Source organism: Prinia subflava, chromosome 3 (genome assembly GCF_021018805.1).
Source record: "Prinia subflava isolate CZ2003 ecotype Zambia chromosome 3, Cam_Psub_1.2, whole genome shotgun sequence".
Lineage (NCBI taxonomy): Eukaryota > Metazoa > Chordata > Aves > Passeriformes > Cisticolidae > Prinia > Prinia subflava.
Window position 1 is genome coordinate 18,265,627 of NC_086249.1, and position 16,510 is coordinate 18,282,136.

At 42.7% G+C, this 16,510-nt stretch overlaps 2 protein-coding genes across 19 annotated transcripts in view; one reads left to right on the top strand and one right to left on the bottom strand.

Annotated features, from left to right (window-relative positions):
* The first annotated feature begins 616 nt into the window (after positions 1 to 616).
* Positions 617 to 8,258, top strand: GSTK1 (glutathione S-transferase kappa 1). The gene is made up of 8 exons (XM_063394173.1): positions 617 to 775; positions 1,319 to 1,400; positions 2,177 to 2,305; positions 2,646 to 2,746; positions 3,178 to 3,213; positions 5,938 to 6,054; positions 6,556 to 6,649; positions 7,959 to 8,258. Exons 1-8 carry the CDS (start codon positions 710 to 712, stop codon positions 7,997 to 7,999), a joined length of 666 nt encoding a protein of 221 aa, XP_063250243.1. The 5' UTR covers positions 617 to 709; the 3' UTR covers positions 8,000 to 8,258.
* The window catches only part of LOC134548908 (rap1 GTPase-activating protein 1-like), a 49,347-nt gene continuing 36,066 nt past the window's right edge, over positions 3,230 to 16,510 (bottom strand). For 4 of the 18 annotated variants that reach the window (XM_063394136.1, XM_063394135.1, XM_063394143.1 and 1 more), the window contains 5 exons: positions 14,379 to 14,505; positions 14,188 to 14,290; positions 11,274 to 11,359; positions 11,050 to 11,120; positions 8,319 to 9,098 (listed from right to left, as the gene is read on the bottom strand). In XM_063394136.1, coding sequence (XP_063250206.1) covers positions 11,097 to 11,120; positions 11,274 to 11,359; positions 14,188 to 14,290; positions 14,379 to 14,505 — 340 coding nt within the window. In that variant the 3' untranslated portion in view covers positions 8,319 to 9,098; positions 11,050 to 11,096. Of the gene's footprint in view, positions 3,317 to 8,189; positions 8,296 to 8,315; positions 9,099 to 11,049; positions 11,121 to 11,273; positions 11,360 to 14,187; positions 14,291 to 14,378; positions 14,506 to 15,718; positions 16,509 to 16,510 lie in introns of those variants that run through there. The other 14 variants (XM_063394140.1, XM_063394138.1, XM_063394147.1 and 11 more) reach the window with 8 other exon arrangements.

Here is a 16,510-nt window from a genome sequence, read left to right on the forward strand (position 1 = left end):
CTAAAAAATGAAGATGAGAGCCAAAGGGGGGATCCAGCACGACGTTCCAGATCGCATCGCAGACTAAAGAGCGTTGCTGCGGTGGGGAAGGAACCGTATCAGAATTAGGGCGCTTTAGGATTCCACAGGATTTCCTGTGGGATAGGCAGGGGAGGAACCAAGGTGGGGAGAGGGAAGGGCTTGGGTGAATGGAAGAGGAACAGGTGTGGGCAAAATCGAGGGTAGGAGGATAAAAAGGCCAGTGGAACGTAAATCGCTTGCTGATCCGGCAGGGAAGCCGTGCTCCCGGGGAAACATGCTGGACTGCTCCGCAGAGTCAGCTCCCGTGTTCCCTCCTCGGGAACCCGCTCTTTCCCGGCCTCCTCGCGGACAAGGGCATGGGCTCCCTCCCGGGCCCCAGCGATCCCACCCCTGCCTTTCCTCCCGGGCCGGGATTCGCCGCAGGGGCAGAGAAGCTATCGCAGGCGCGGGCCCAGCGACAGCAGCTGCGGGGAGGCGGAGCCGGGGGCGGTGCGGGAGGCTCCTGCCCCACTCCCGCCCCTGATCCTGCCCTTCCGGCCCCGATCCCGCTCCGATCCCGCCCCCGCTCCCGCCCCCGCTCCCGCCCCCGCTCCCGCCCCGCTCCCGCTCTCGCCCCCGCTCCCTGCCCGGGGCGGAGCTGCGGCCGCCGGACGCCGGGGAGCGGCGGCGCGGTTCGGGACGGGGAAGGATGGGCCGGACGCTCGTGGAGCTGTATTACGATGTGATCTCCCCGTACTCCTGGCTGGCGTTTGAGGTGAGGGGTCGGCAGAGGGAGCGGGGCCTTTCCTGGGTCTCCGCGGTGCCTGAGCGGCTCTGGCCCGGCCGGTCCCGCCGCCTCCCCCTCGGAAGGGCCGCTCCAGGGCAGCTCGGCCGGCTGGCTGCAGGCAGCGCCCTTTGCGCCCGTGGTTACTTTTTCTCTCACCTCTGAGCGGTGCCTGCGCTTCTCCCTGGCGTGTTGAAATCCGGGGACACCAGGGAAGCGTGTCCGAGCCAAACGGCAGTGCAGGAGTTAGTGCTGAACTGATTTTGCTTCGGGGGTAGTTCTCATATCTGACGAGCGTTCTGATCATGGCATGAGTCTGACCTTTCCCCTACTCACCCCTGCTTAGACTTGGATAGTGGCGACACAAATAGAGACCTCTCAGTTTCTGTGAGATCAGAGTTCTCTGGCAGCATCCAGGCAAGGCTTTAGGAATAGCCCTAATACAATAGGAGAGGATTTATCTGCAGTATTTACTGGGTTAAATGCACACAGCTCTACAGACATCTCTGACTGTGAATCCCTGTCACGTCGCAGGTTCTCTGCCGGTACCGGCACATCTGGAACATCGACCTGCGCTTCCGTCCAGCGTTCCTCGGTGGCATAATGCAACAGACGGGTACGGAGTGCAGGGAGATGAGCTCTGCAGGGAGGGAGGGACCTTCTTCACTCGCAGAGCACCAGCGTGCAGGCCCTCGGTGTGTGCACAGCCCACGCAGAGACAGCTCTGAACTAATTTTTGCCACCAGTGACAGATTAACTATAGGATTGTGGAACTCCAAAGGGATTGAGAAATTAGTCATGAGGAATTTCACACTGTTGTAACTACACAGTCTGTGCTGAAGTTCATCAGCTCTAAAATACAATTAAAAAAAAACACCCCAAAAAACCCCTTGATATGGAATGTTTTCCTAGAATTAGATTTTAAACCAGAATTAATTTGTGGAACACTTGCACTTTGTAAAATGCAGGAAGGATACAGGTATGTCCTGAAACAGTATTCAAGGCCTTAATTAGATCACCAAGGCTTGTAACACATAAATCATTAATTAACAAGTCTTTACATCAGTTTACCCATGCATTAGGAGTTGTCTAGCTTAGAAGTCATCTGTCTGAATCAACATAGATCCCTGCTACGACATTTGTACCTTGGTTTAAAACGTATTCAGCTATCTTAAAGGTTTCATCTGTGCAAAACTGAAATAAACCATGTTTAAAGCATGGCATTATCTTTGGAAAAGCCAAATATATTTCAGTAAGCCAGTATGAAATAATAGTATGAAATTATACTCTTCCTTAGGTATATGTATGTGTGAGGCCTAATTTATCCAGTGTTGGTTTGTTCAGTGTTATTATAATACAGCTGGAAATCTCACCAGAAGTTTTTCCTAAAAGGTAACAAGCCACCAGCAATGTTACCAAAGCGAGGTGAATACATGCTGAAGGATATGAAAAGGATGGCAAAATACTACCAGGTGCCTGTCCACATGTCCGCAGATGACTTCAAGCGCATCATTGGCACAAGTAAGAGTCTTAGCTGGTACTCCTCAACCCTAGCACCTCTGGTTCCAGTTCTCCCTACCAGTAAAGGTGAAGATGAATTCCCTGTGTGCAGCCTTTTCCTGAACCAGTGAGCAGTATGAAGTCTGTTCATTCTTAGCCATGGAAAAATTGCTGGAGAAGTATGAATGGTACTAGCACGGGAGATAACTGTGGATCAACATGAGCTTTACTGTACAGACCATGGGGTTTCTCAGGACTGTTCCAGGGGAGATCACACCATTCTTAGGCAGCAGTTGTGCACACCACAGCTGCTCCTGATGCTGTGCCTTGTGTGTTTCTCTGTCTCTCCCCACGAATCCAGGCAGTCTGGCGGCCATGCGCTTTATCACAGCCATGGACATGACAAACCCACAGTACCTGGAACCCTTATCTAGGGAGTTCTGGATGCGCTTTTGGTCACAGGTCAGTATTGTATGCAGCCAACTTCCTGACCCTTTCTGTCACCTTTCCTGTCGCACATCATTCAAATGTGAAATTCCAACAAACAAGAGGAAGAGAATGTCTTTTAATGAAAAGTCATAGCAAGGAACTTAAGGTCACAGTGGTTCAGGAGCCACTGTGAAAAGAACTAGCTTATAATGAGCTTAATTTGCATTCCTTTAGGTATATGTGGTGGGTTCAACAGGCTGGACCATGGATCAGTGGTTCATACCAGAAAACATTTTAATACATTCCTAAATTAAGTGACACAAAACCTTTTCTGAGGTCATTTCTCCAGCAACTAGTATTGGGTTTATTTGGTTTATTTTTGTTTTCTTAGAAAACTTGCTTTTAAATCCAGAGCCAAGGTTTTGTTTCTAAATACTGATTTACTTATTTTATTCTTTTACCAGCATGAAGATATCAGTCAGCCAGAGAGCATGTTGGCTGTAAGTGTCTCCTTTTTCTTGGTCCTTCTGAATTTCTGATAGAGATTCTTATTGATGACTTTGATCAGTAACAGCCATAAAGACATCTTTGTCAAATGAACACCTGAAGTATTGAAAAAAATCAGACAGAAAAAAATGGATTTAAATTTTAAATTCCCTTGCAGCTCAGTTTAGCTCTTTTTTTGTTGTTTGTTTGTTTGTTTGCATGTTTTACATAACACTCAGAACCAGAATTCACTTGTTTTTTTTGTTAATTCGTGTGGCAAGATACCCAGCCTGGACAATGAGTTATCTGTTGATACTATTTTATTAACAGTTATGAAAGTATAAACAGTTTCTCCAGAATGCATTGAGGTATTGCTGCTATATGAAATGTTCAGGTGAAATGCAACACTTGGGGAAGTGACTTTCCTTAGAGTGATGGAGTCAGGTTTTCTGTTCAGCTCAGTGCTATATTGCCCTTTTATATATCTAGAGATCATACTCTTGATGTATTTTCTTTTGCTGTTTCGATTTTGTTTATTACAGTAAAAGCTGTAATGGCATGTAAGTTAGTATACCAGGAGTTCCTCTTGAAGGTCTCTCCTTTATTATTTTATAAGTTCTTGGAATATGAAGAAAATAGAGTTGTCCATGATTAGTCTCTCCTATCCAACATCCCTAGCTGAAATCTGAAATGTCCAGTCGTGCTGTTCCCTCCCAAGTCTAGTCCTTGCACTTCAGCCTCATTTTTGTGTAGCTTTTTAACCAAAATTTCAGCAAGGGTTTGCATTTTGCCTTTTTAAGATGCAAGATTTGAAGGATATAATTAAAGTGTGGTACTTTCACCCTGGTAGGCATCACACAGGTGCTCACTTGCTTCCTCCCACTGCCCAGGACAAGAGAAGAGGAAAAGAAGAATAAAAGCCAGAAAACTTCGGGGTTGAGATAAAATTACTTAATAAGAAAAAGAGAAGTGGAAACAGAGTAAAAGAAAACAAAGAACCACCTACATGTAGACTGATGCTTAGCCAGTTCCCAAGAAAAAGGTTAACCTGCCTAAACCCCCTCCTCACCAACTACTGCTGAGCATGGCATATGGCATGGTCTGTCTCTTGGATTAGTTCAGGTCATCTCCCAGCCTCTGGTGAAGCCCCTATTTATTCACTGTAGGGGGAGAGTGAGAAACAGGGACTCTCTTGATACTGTGCAAACACCATTAATCAATGGGTAAAATAATTAGGGTGTTATCAGCATTGTTTTGGTCACAGATCTGAAACACAAAAACATAGGAGCTGCTGTGAAGAAAAGTAGCTCCATTCCAGCTAGACCCAACACATAAATATGTACAGAACATTGTCACGTAGTCTCTGAATCCATCATTATTTAAATAAAGCAAGGACATGCAGAACTTCAGTGCCTCAAACTTCATACTCAGAACGATCTCTAATTTAGTCATAATTTGGCCGAGTATCCCTCCTGTCCATCCAGGCAGAGAGGGGAGTGTCCCCTTGTCTGCTTGTGTCTGTCTTCATTCACTCCCACAACGAGTACTAGGCTTTCTTCGGAAGTTTGTCATCCAAAGGTGGATGATAGGTCCCAACCAATCATGAGTCTTTATGGGTGAATTTATTTTACACATCAATCAGAAAAATGGAACTTCTTTTACTTGATAATAATTACTTGGTACTTTTTAACTTCTTTATTTAGTCAGCAGTAGCTTCACATAAATTGCTATAGCAGCAATGTATGGTCTGAATTCTGCCCCAGTCCACTTAAATCCTCTTTCTGCTCTGAAATGGTGAGGACCAGATACATCACTGTGTAAATATTGCAGCCTTGACACTGTGGCTACTAAGCATTTTGTTCTAGTCCAGTGGTTTAACCTCCTGTTCAAGCACCGTCAAAAAGAGCTCCTCATTTCCCTGATGTGTAAGTAGGATAAGGTACATGAAAACATGGGTGCTAAACAAAAAAAGTAGTTGAATGAAAGAGTCATTAACACCTGCATGTGCAGTATTACTTGTCCATGCGCAATATTGTATTTTGGTTTTTGGTAGGTTTTGGTTTCGTTTTGTTTTGCTTTGGTTTGTTTGGGTTGTTTTTGGGGTTTTTTTGTTTGTTTGTTTTTTGTGAAATACTTTATTCAAAGTGTACTTGTAATTCATTGTTACCAGATAAACCTTGGACTTTTAAATTTGGCTACTTTGTCTCATTCCTGTGTGCCAGAGGCTCAGGGGAAGTGAAAAAGATACAGCAGTAACACCAGCAACTGTTTAACCTCTGTGATTTAGTGCCTTCCATGAAGTGTCACTTACACATCCCAGGGGGCCACATTTATCATACAAACTCTTTCTGTCTTGGTAGGCTTGGACAGTGAGATTTTATTTTTCATAACACCAGTTTGAGGGGTTTTTTAAGTTATCTGATGAGTCACTGTATCAAAGGTTTTCCTTTTTTTTTTTTTTTTTCCCTTTGGTTTAGGAGCACTTGAAAAAAAAAGTGCAGATTTGGGGCTTGGAAGATTTGAAATGCCTCTTCTACTTTGTACCTGAGAGCTGTTAAATGATGAATAGGTTGGGAATACAGCAAGACAGTTGTGCAAGAAGTGCTTCAAGAGTGTTTTGAAATTTTTTTGTCAATAGACCTTAGGTGATAATACTGAAGATTAAATTAATTAGACCAGGGTAGGAATTAGAATATTTATTTTTCAAGTACTCTTAATTATATCATATATTTTCACAGGTTGCCCGACAGGCTGGGGTCTCAGCAGAGCTCTCCCAGAAGGCACTTGAAATGATTTCATCCCCTACAGTGAAAGACCGACTGAAAGAGACAACAGATGAAGCACTGAAACATGGGGTGAGATGCTTCCAATGGCACTGGGCTTCACAGCTATGCATTCCTTCTCTCTTAAGAATGCAGGGAAGCAAGGAACAGTGAGGGTGATGATTAGAAAGCACTATACAGACTCCTTGTTTTCCAGTGTGTGAAAGCCACCTCACTGCTGTTGGTAGTTTATCTCACTGTCATCTGGGAAAACAAGGTTGACCCACTCAGCTCATTCCAGCTGGATAGCAAGGACAGGACCAGCACTGAGAGATACCATTTATTGCTGCTTGAAACAGAACTGTGGATTAATCAGGTTGTTTTTTATGCTCCTTCAAAAGGGGCACACAGGCTCTGGAGAGTCACCTACTTTCAGATGGCTTCATTAGGCTTATCTTTAAGAATGAAGAAGCTAAAAAGAAGGGGAGGAAAAGAAGTAAATGTTATTGGGATTTATTCCTGAAGATTGAGGATATGTCCGCAAGAAATTCTCCCATTGTAACATTCTCTGTTTCATCTCCATGGTGTCCATAGGCATTTGGGATGCCTGCTGTTGTGGCACATTATGATGGGAAACCTCATCTGTTTTTTGGCTCTGATCGTTTAGAGCTGCTAGGCAGCGTTATAGGTGAGTCTACTTCACTACATCACTTTGGTTTTATGCTTTCACCCTCTTGGAATGAAATACATTAATGCAGCTGAGTAAAACACTCTTAAGGGCTTTCGAATGTTAAATAATATTGGTTATCCTTCTCCTGGAATTAAACTCCTGACTGAAATCTGTCTCAGTACACTTAAAATGACCAAATGATCCTTTTCCAGACCAGAAGTAACTTGAGTTCTCCATCCTCTCTTGGTATGTTTCAAGGCTTTGTGCTCCATGTGCCATTCTCAAAATACTACTGAAACTCTTTAGTTCTCAAAATACTCATGTGTAACCTTTTGGTACTGGACAGTAGGCCTTGGCTAAGAATATGACTATGGCTGGTACTGCTTTTTTCTTTTTTTTTTCCTGTCATTCTAACATTTTCATTTTATATCTGTTCCTTCTTAGTAAAAGCACATTGTTACAACTCCCCAGTCCATAACTTGTGTCTACCTACACAGCTGTTTAAAAGCTGTTCATATATTGACCATCCTTCTTTTCATTTTTCTGTTAACAGAATGCACACTTTGAATACTTAAAGAGATTGAAGTAGGTTGTGATAAATAATAAAACTAAAGTGACCTGTTTTTATGAGTTAGAGGACATTTGACTATTCATCTCAAGATCTGGCACTTGAGTGTCTCTAGAAAGAGTTATGCACATAATTAATTCATGCATTTGTGGAAAACATTCAGCAGAAAGTATTAATTAATGCAAATTAGTGTTAGTCATAGGCTTAAGCAGAAGGGAAATTTTTGAGGGGTTTTGCTCGTTTGTAGCTAGATGAGTTTCTGATTCTGTAAAATATTCTTGATGAACATAAGGGTGAGGAAGAAGAGTACCCAACACCCACTACAGTAGTCACTAACACTGACTGGAATGTTGTAGCCTGGTTTCTAGTCTCAGCTCCAAGGACTTAATCAGATTTTCTTTTTGATTCTCTGACTCCGTAGCCTTGCATTCTTTTTTTGCTTGTTTTTAACCCCCAGCCCCCCAAAATGAGTCCTAAAAAGAACTGATTTCTCCCTGGTGTGGAATACCCCTGACCTGCAGAATGTTTCATCTGTAATGAAGGAAAATAATTTTTCTGTACAGTTTCAGTTGTGACTAGACAGTGAAAGATTTACGGAGCTTGCTGAAGCACACCAAACAAGATATAAATCTGTATTCCATCACCAGTAGTTACCCTTCACAAGAGTAGGAACAGTAATCCTGCTGCAGAAAAATGGCCAGCCAATCACTTGTCTGGATTACATTTTAACTGTCTCTTTTGTGCTGGTTTGTCTTGCAGGTGAAAAATGGCTGGGACCAGTTCCAAGCCCCAAGCTGTGAAAAGTCCCAGCGAAATATACAGGAAGGAAAATATATATGTCAATCTTCAGTGATTATCTGAATGTATTCAGTTTTATGGAGAGATGGCTTTTTCATCCTTAATAGTTAACTTTACTGCTTGGTCTCATCTCTAATTTTGAAGAATTTGAAGGTTTGCCAGTATTACCAGCCTGGTGAGGTGTTTACCAATACAAATGTGCTTCCTTTCTTTCAACAGATCAAAGATTAACATTAAAGATTTAACTTCTTGCAGAGTAAACATTCTTCTTTCCTGGTTGGATTCTTTTTCCTTTACCCTAAAAACATGAGGATTACGTAGTTACTGGACTGTGATCTCTGGGTTTCTCATGTCTTCCTGGTTGTCCATTATAAACACACACACACACAACCTAAGAGAAGCTGGCCACATTCTCCTTTTATTTTAAGTCCAGTGTACTACGCAGACATAAGAAGAAGCACAGGCTAAGATACTAATGCTTCCTTTTACTTTGCATCATGGCAGCTAGAAAGGACACAAATCAAGCCCAAAGAAGAGTCTATGGAACCAAACAATTATTTTAAAAGTAACTGTCCCCATCTTGGACAATATTTGATACACCTTGCTCCGCTCAGTGACTGATATTTGAGGAAACCACCCCACACATGCATTTTTGGGCACCAACCCCAAACCTTGCAGGGGTTTTTAACTAATTCAAGTTTTACAGTAATGTCTTTGGAGGACAGTCACGAACACCATTGTGGGTTCAGCTGGTAACTGAAGAAAACTCTGTTTTGCTTCCTCAAGGATGCCCTGATTGCTGCCTACTCAAAGGTGACTTGGATATGGCTGTAGGGACTTCCAATCATACAGTCTGCAGCGGAAAAGGTTGCAAACAATAAAATTAAGAAATTTCACATGGAAACAGTTTGAGCCTGGCCCTGTATCAGGTGAATTGGAATAATACATAGAAATTTTATTTATATGAAGTTTGATTTCTCAATGATTCCACACTCTGATGCATCACTGAATGAAACAGCAGCAGCTGGAATTCCTGTTTTTTGTGTTTTTCTGAACTTCAAGGTTACACATATTCATGTATTTTCACTTGAACAGCAAATCCTGGAACAAAGCATCAGAAAAAAAAATCTGTATCTTTCATATTATTACAGCTGCAAGTGTTGTGGGAGTGTAATTTGTTCCCCCATCCACAATTTTTACTTCTTTCAGATCTTCAGGAAATAGCCTAGGATTGGATGAGTCCTTCCTCCTTTCTACCAGTGTACCCATTAGCCTTTGGGCAAATCCTGGAACTTAAGGAAATCTTTGTGAGAGATGAATTAGAATGACAAGGAAGTTGCCATGTATGTGGGTACCATAGGTTTCTTTGAGTCCCTTGAAGCCATGTTAAAGAAATTATTTTTTTTTACCATTTCTCCCCTGAAACTCGCTAGTCTCCAATCTGTGCTATCAAACTGATTCAGAGGTTGTGATAAAATGGAATGACTAAAACATCACTTTAAGCCAATAGTGCTGTCTCAGGAGTGGGTAAAATGCCCTTTTGTGGAAATAATGAACTCTGACAAGGAGCTGGTGAGAATTCAAAGAACATCTGGAAACAATCTCACAGTGAAAAGCAGGGTCTCATGAAACTTTGCTCTTTGAACTACATTAATTAAAAAATAACCAGTCTTTGTGGTATATGGACTAAAAGACACAGTTCCTACAGACTGCGATATATTTCACAAAATTGTCTTAAATGCTCTTTGGCCTGCTTCAAATCAGTAGAAATCAAATGCTCAAAACCTTAGGTACTAAACTCATACTTAAGCACTAATGAGGTACATTGCTTATTGCCTGTAATCGCCACCAGTAAATGCAAACCACAGCCTTTCCATTTGTATCAGTGAGTTTGCAGATTGTTGCAATTCTGGCTCTACCTATTTTGAGCAAAATTTGCCTGTTTGGGAGCAGAACTTTGAGGGAGTTCTGCCCCTTATTTAGGCAACCTTGCTCCTGTGTTACAAAGCTGTGATGTGAGCACAAGCTCTTGGCAGACACTCTGGGGATGACCCCAGTCAATAGTGGCTGGCAGCTGCACTGTCATGCTCAGTTCTGATCTTTGTTGCAGCACACGCTGAAGCAGTCTCAGTGGTGAGCACCAGCTCCTCTCCCTGATCTGCTGAGGCACCAGTGGCCTCCACCACATGGAGCTGAACTGTTCACCTGACTGCTCTGAATGCCACAAGGTGGCAGGGCAGCTGAAACTTGAGCACTGAGGATCTAAACAGCAACAATGAGAACTACCAGATATTTAGGAATACTTTGGAATAGCTGCAAGAATTTTTTTCCGTGAAGATGATACATCTACTCAGCTATATACTAAACTAATTCCTGAGAGCCTCACATGCCCACCACTTCCAAGGCAGCTGTTTAGCAGTCAGGCCAGAGAAGATACCAGGCAAGGAAAGGGACATTGAGCAAAAAGAGAGACTCTCAGCAACACAGGCAAAACTGGACAGTGAATTCTAGGGAACAAACCTCAAGTTGTGTTCCCCTTTGCCCTATCACAGACCTCACCAGGAAAATCAAGTCCCACTTCCCATGTCTGGAAAAGCTGTGAAACTGGCATGGACAAGTAGGTCCCACCAATGCTAGGCTGAAAGCAAATAAGCAAGTGCACAGATAGGTACAGCTACAGAAAATGAGCAACAGAAAGGGCTCTGTAAAGTGATAAAACTATAAAAGCAGAGGTTAGGCATACAGAAAGGTAGGTTGCAGCTCAGCAAAGGAAACTGAACAATCAAATACAAAGAAGGAAAAGAAACTGTCTTTAGATTAGGGCAGAGAGCAGAATCTCACTGGGAAATGTTCTTCCCTGAGGGGGAGGAAACAACCACAAAAGGGAGCACTTAGGTAAATCAGACAGGCCAGAGTTGCTGGCCGTGGAAGATCGCTTGGGGAGAAAGGTCGAGGACTAAGTGTGCTGAGAAGCTGTACAGCACTTGCTGCACTGTCTCAGGGAGGCAGGGATGGCCGGGGGCCCGTGGCTGCCTCCCCCCGTGTGCATTACCTGTGCTGCTCACGCTGCGTGCAGCAGAGCGCGCTCCAGCGCTGACATCACACACAGCACAGAATGGAGGCCTGCAGAACAAGGCACCGCTTTAGCCTCCCCCTGCAAGCGCCTTCCTACCGCCCTTCCTACCCGCAGCAAGCAATGCCTCCTACAGCCAGCCTCTCTCTTTTCTCCCATCCTTATCTCTGGGCAAGTGAGAAACATTTTAGTAAAGCACTTACTGGATTATGGTGCTGAGCCTCTGCTTTGCTGCCTTTTCCTTTTCCAGTGGAGCCAGCAACACTGCTGGAAGGAAGCAACCTGCTTCCTAGAAGGGAACCAAGCACAGAACAATACAGAAATAATCAAGAGGGTATCCCAGGAGCTGCACACAGAGCTGGTTTTAGCCTAAAGTTTTCACAGATCTGTGGCTCATCCACAGGTAAGAGTGAAAGGAGTGTACCTATGCCCAAACTGACTAGTGTTACCTTCACCTGTTTCTCATTCCAGCTTGAAACATGAGGAAAGTGACCGCTTTCATTTCATTTAAGAAGATACCATCAGTCACTGGTTCCAGACAATCTGAATGCCTTATTTCCAAGGATACACACTTGTAAAGCAGACTCTAATCTTAAGCTCTCACTGTGTTTCTCTTCTTTCTCCCTCTGACCCCTCCCTTGAGATTCCCAAATCTAACCTCAGGGTTTAAGGAATTTGCCTCTCATCACATACCAACACCATGGCAAAACCAGGGATTAAATACCTACAAAATTCACAAATTAAAACCATTTTTTGCTTTCTGTAATCAGCTTATATTCACCATACACATTTATCAAAAATTAGTAAGATGTCTTTAACAAAACAGCCTTCTTAAACCATGTTACATTTATTCTTAGGTGATCCTCCATTCTATCCATTCCACGGTTAAAATTACTAAATATGGTAATTTCATAACCTGTATAGTTTGTGGGAGTTTATGCATAGGTGCATCACAACATAAATCTGTACTATAACTCTTTCCTTTAAATCAGAGGAAAATGGAAAGAGTTTGAATTAGAGTTGATATTAGTGTGGAATGTGCTAAGGGGTAGAATGGGCAGGTAAATACCTCTGATGGCATTTCTAACCACCATTCAATCAGGAAAGTGAAGAAAGCTAGTGAGTGATTCCTGCAGTAAGATAGTGAGCTAAGATGCTTTTCCCAGGAATACTTTGATCTTTTTTTTTTTTTTTTACTTATATGTGATCACTGTGGTTTTAAAAACATGAATTTACAATATGAGGGTTCTTCTCTATTTTGTATATATCTCAGTACTATTATGCTGAAATGTAATTATGATGTATGTTTTTTGTAGGAAGTGATTAATAGGCCAAGTAACTAAATAAAAACATATCTAACACAACTGGTAGTGTCTAAGTTAAGGAGAGTTATAGCTGAATTTTTATCCTGCCCTTGAGGCTAGGGGGAAAGTCACCTCTGCCTCATGTGACATGCTCTGGCACATGAGACATGTTGGTGCTTTCAAGCCAGCTCAGAAAATATTTTGGCAATGGGAGCTCTCTGTGTCATGATCTGGGAGCAAAATGACCACAGACTGCTGAGATTTTTTTTCCCTGTAATTTTGCTCTCTCAACCTTAAAGGCAAATTGGAGAAGCCAAGAATGTGTACATGGGTTAGGAATGCTGGATTTATTCAGCGTAGGATCTAGACTCACAGTGGGCTTGTCTTAGGTTTCTTCATTGAAAAAAAATCAGCTCAATCTGATTTTAAAAAGTGCATTAACTGTGGCTGAATACTTACTGGACAACTCAATAAAGGGCAAAACTAAACCACTAGGATACTGCTCTCTGTCCCCAGGGTTGTAAAATCTAAAAATTACATTGAACTTTACAATGCATCTGCTGTAGCGATTATTCTCAGTGATGCATATTAATGATTTATATACTGGGAGACAATAAAGAGTCAGCAGACAGAGAAACTATCTGTGAAGAGCACCAGAGGCCCAGGGAAAGCATCCCTGCCTCCAGCATCCACAACAAAAGAGGAACATCTCACAGAACAGAGGTCTCTGCAGAATATCTGGCAGTATCATATCTTCAATGCTGTTGCTAAGATACAGACAATTTTAAGCAGTTATCTATCTGATGGCCACTCTTGATATCTCATATATGGCAGCTGTGGAGACTATCCTCAAAGTAAGTTTGGCCTCATTTTCTGACCCTTGTAATCTTTACAAACAATCCTTTTTCACACAATGCATATGAAGATTTCATGGTTCCTACCAACCAACTCTCTTCTTTGCCACATATTCCCAGTATCCCTTAACCACCTCAGCATGCTCCTATTCCAGTCTTCCAGCAACAAATGTTAAATGTTTTGCCTTTCACAGTTTCTGCTAACTCCCCAAACTCAAAAGCTTAGTCTTTTCAATTATACTTTCCCAAAATCTTACACAGCCTCATTCTCAGAAACAGACTGGAACTGATTTACACTTTTCCTACTTTTAGCTTAAGGCTGATGCTCAACAAGAAATGCTTCAATCCAAACCAGTTGATTTTAACAAAGTGAAACATAACTGCAAACTGGGTCTGAGATCAGGGCAGGTGATCCAGCTCCACAGCAGGAAATGCAATAGTTGTCCCCGCCATGGGACTGAACAAAACTGCTAAGGACTATAATCATCTCTGCACTATGAATGGATCCAAGCTGATTTTAATCAACTACATCAGCTTTAATCAGCTACTAGACTAAGAGCCCAGCCTTGGCAAAAAACTCTCAGTGCAGGTTAGCTTCCTGATCACCCATCTTCTCAGAAGCATACTGCTTTTTTCAGGAAGCAGTTCCTATAATCCCATATCCAAACTATCTGGTCTATATGGGGACTGGATTCAAAAATGCAACCATAGCTCTCCACGAAGACACATAAATACTTCAGTTCTTTGTAATCTACTGTAACTCCTTTTACAGTATGTACAGCACTATTTATTCATGCTGCTGAAACATTCTTTCCCCATTAAACTTTGCATGGCAGCTTCTCTCCCCATTTTCCTGGGCTATAATCTACCTGTGCTTCTAAAATTTTAAGTACAGCATACAGAAGATTTGGCTCAACCTCTCTTAGTAGAGGTTTTTTCTATTTTTCTTCCTTTTTTACCTGGTGAGCTAGAAGTACTGGGTGTGCAGTCACTGTCATCCAGCCACATACTCTGAACCACTGAATCCTGTTTTGGAGGGCCCTTAAGTGAGCACGTCAGCTCCTGGAGAGGGCAAAGAAGATGTGTTTTAATAATGCACCTGGTAAAATCAGGAAGGGTAGCCTCTGTTTGTTAGAGATCATACACCCACCCTGTCATTCTCCTCTTCCTCAGATGTTCCATTTTCCCTCAATCCACTACAACAACTGCTTACACTGGATGATGAACGTGAGAGTGGCTGCATCACACAGTATCCTGAAGTCTGACTCCTGAGAATTCTGTGAAATGCAAGCATTCAACATCATCATGCTTATTGTTACACACAGCCTTAACTTTTTGAGGCATAACTTTATTATGTAGCAGTCAGAAACAGTAAGAATATATTATTCATCCACAGCTAGTTTTTCCACCCAGGAACAGAATTCAGGTGCATTGGCATGCATACCTTAATTTCTAGTTGCTACATCATTTAGGAGAAACACCAATTCTCTGTCTCCATTCTGGATAACTGTATGAAAGGACAAGTCTGAATGAATTTTTAAGTCACAGACCTAAGTGTAATAAAGCAGAGTGACTCAAACCACCTGCATTTAGTATTAAATATATCTATATATTCATCAAAATCAATAGATGCTCTGTTTTGGAGATCAGAGATTTTAAGAGCCTAAATACAGAATGAAGAGGTGTTAAACTGAGTATAAAGGGCAGGTGCAACTCAGTCTAGGCCACCCATTCCCACAGCCACTCCCAGGCTATCATGTCTTCTCTTATGTGAAATTCCAGGCAGAACAAAGGGACTATAAAAAGCATACTTTTCATGTCATACAGCTTATAAATTGTTACTGCTGTTTTCTGTACAGGTGTAACAGAAGGAGGCAGGAAAGCACACAGACATTAACCAGTACTAGAGAAGAGTTAACTAAGAAAGTTTAAGGAAGCAATGGAGAGGTAGAAACACATTACTGAGATGTGCATTATTGCAGGATGTCTCAGTGTCAAACTATGTAGGATCAAGTGCCAAGCTCTCACACAGACATGTCAGAGCCTTTCTCCTGCTTACAGACAGGAACACACCTAGGTCACGGTTCCCATCCTGGTGATCTTCCACGTGCCCAGTTGCCAATAGACTGACTTCTGTAGATCCATCCCACTAAAATTTAGCTCCCACAAGGCCATTCAAAGGGGACATGCAAAGCAAAATACATTGCACTCCTTAACCACCACTCTATCAGATGGAACAGACATTGAGGTAACCTGGTGCATGTTTCAGATCTATAAAAGAAGACACTTAAGCTCAGCTCTTCCCAGCAGAGAATGTGGGATCCACTGCATTCAGGAGATACAGCAGCTCGTGAAGCTGACACACTTACATAGTGTGCACTGTGCATGTAAGCCCCAAATTTATGGTGAAAGAGACCAGCTGGTGTGAGAGAAATGAAGTACTTTAAAATGTTAAACAAACAAACATTAAGAAAGGCAAGAAAGATAAGACACCTTTAACATACTAAATATATTTATTCCTTCAGAAACACTGCAAAATGTGGCCAGTCTTGACCTACAAGCAGTAATGAAACCTGAAGTCCCAGGCATATTACATGCCAGCATGCAACGGGGAGAACAGTAAAGACAGGGCCAATAAAGGCCGAAGATATTTCCTCAAGAGATTAGGAAATATATTTTGGAGGAAATGAAGGCCAACATGCTTCTCCCTTAGCAGAGCAAATCAATAACATGAATCTAAGTGAAGCAGGATCTAGATTTCCACAAAGTGTCTCCTTCTCAGCACCCCTCCTCAGCAGGTTTCTCCATCCGTGCTCTCTGCACTGCATTTCTTGACCTGTGTCAAGGCACTAGAGACAGAGGTGGAGCTGTGCTCTTCTTCTCTTGCCTTCTCCAGGCCAAATTATTCTCACTCATCTGAGGGGAGAGGAAGGGAAGAGAAGGGGTCGCACTCAAGGCGGCCTCGTTCCCCATCATTAGCAGAGGTTGATTCAGTGGCTGCTGATTTGGCAATGGGAAGGGCACAGAGCCAAAATGCACCAACAGGAGCTATCTGTCCATCTCCCTCTCACAGAATTCCTGCTCCAGGAACTGCCAGTGGAGCGTTACTTGGTGCCACTCGGTCTCTCCACAGTCCTTGAGGTCCTCTAAGTACGTTCATGCTCCTCTTAGCCAGGACTCTGATTTCACCCCAAAAGTCTTGCCAGTGTCTTCAGTGACTCAATGACTGAGTAGCATCCGGTCCACTCCTGATTGGCTTGATGTCCCCACTCAGATGTGTCT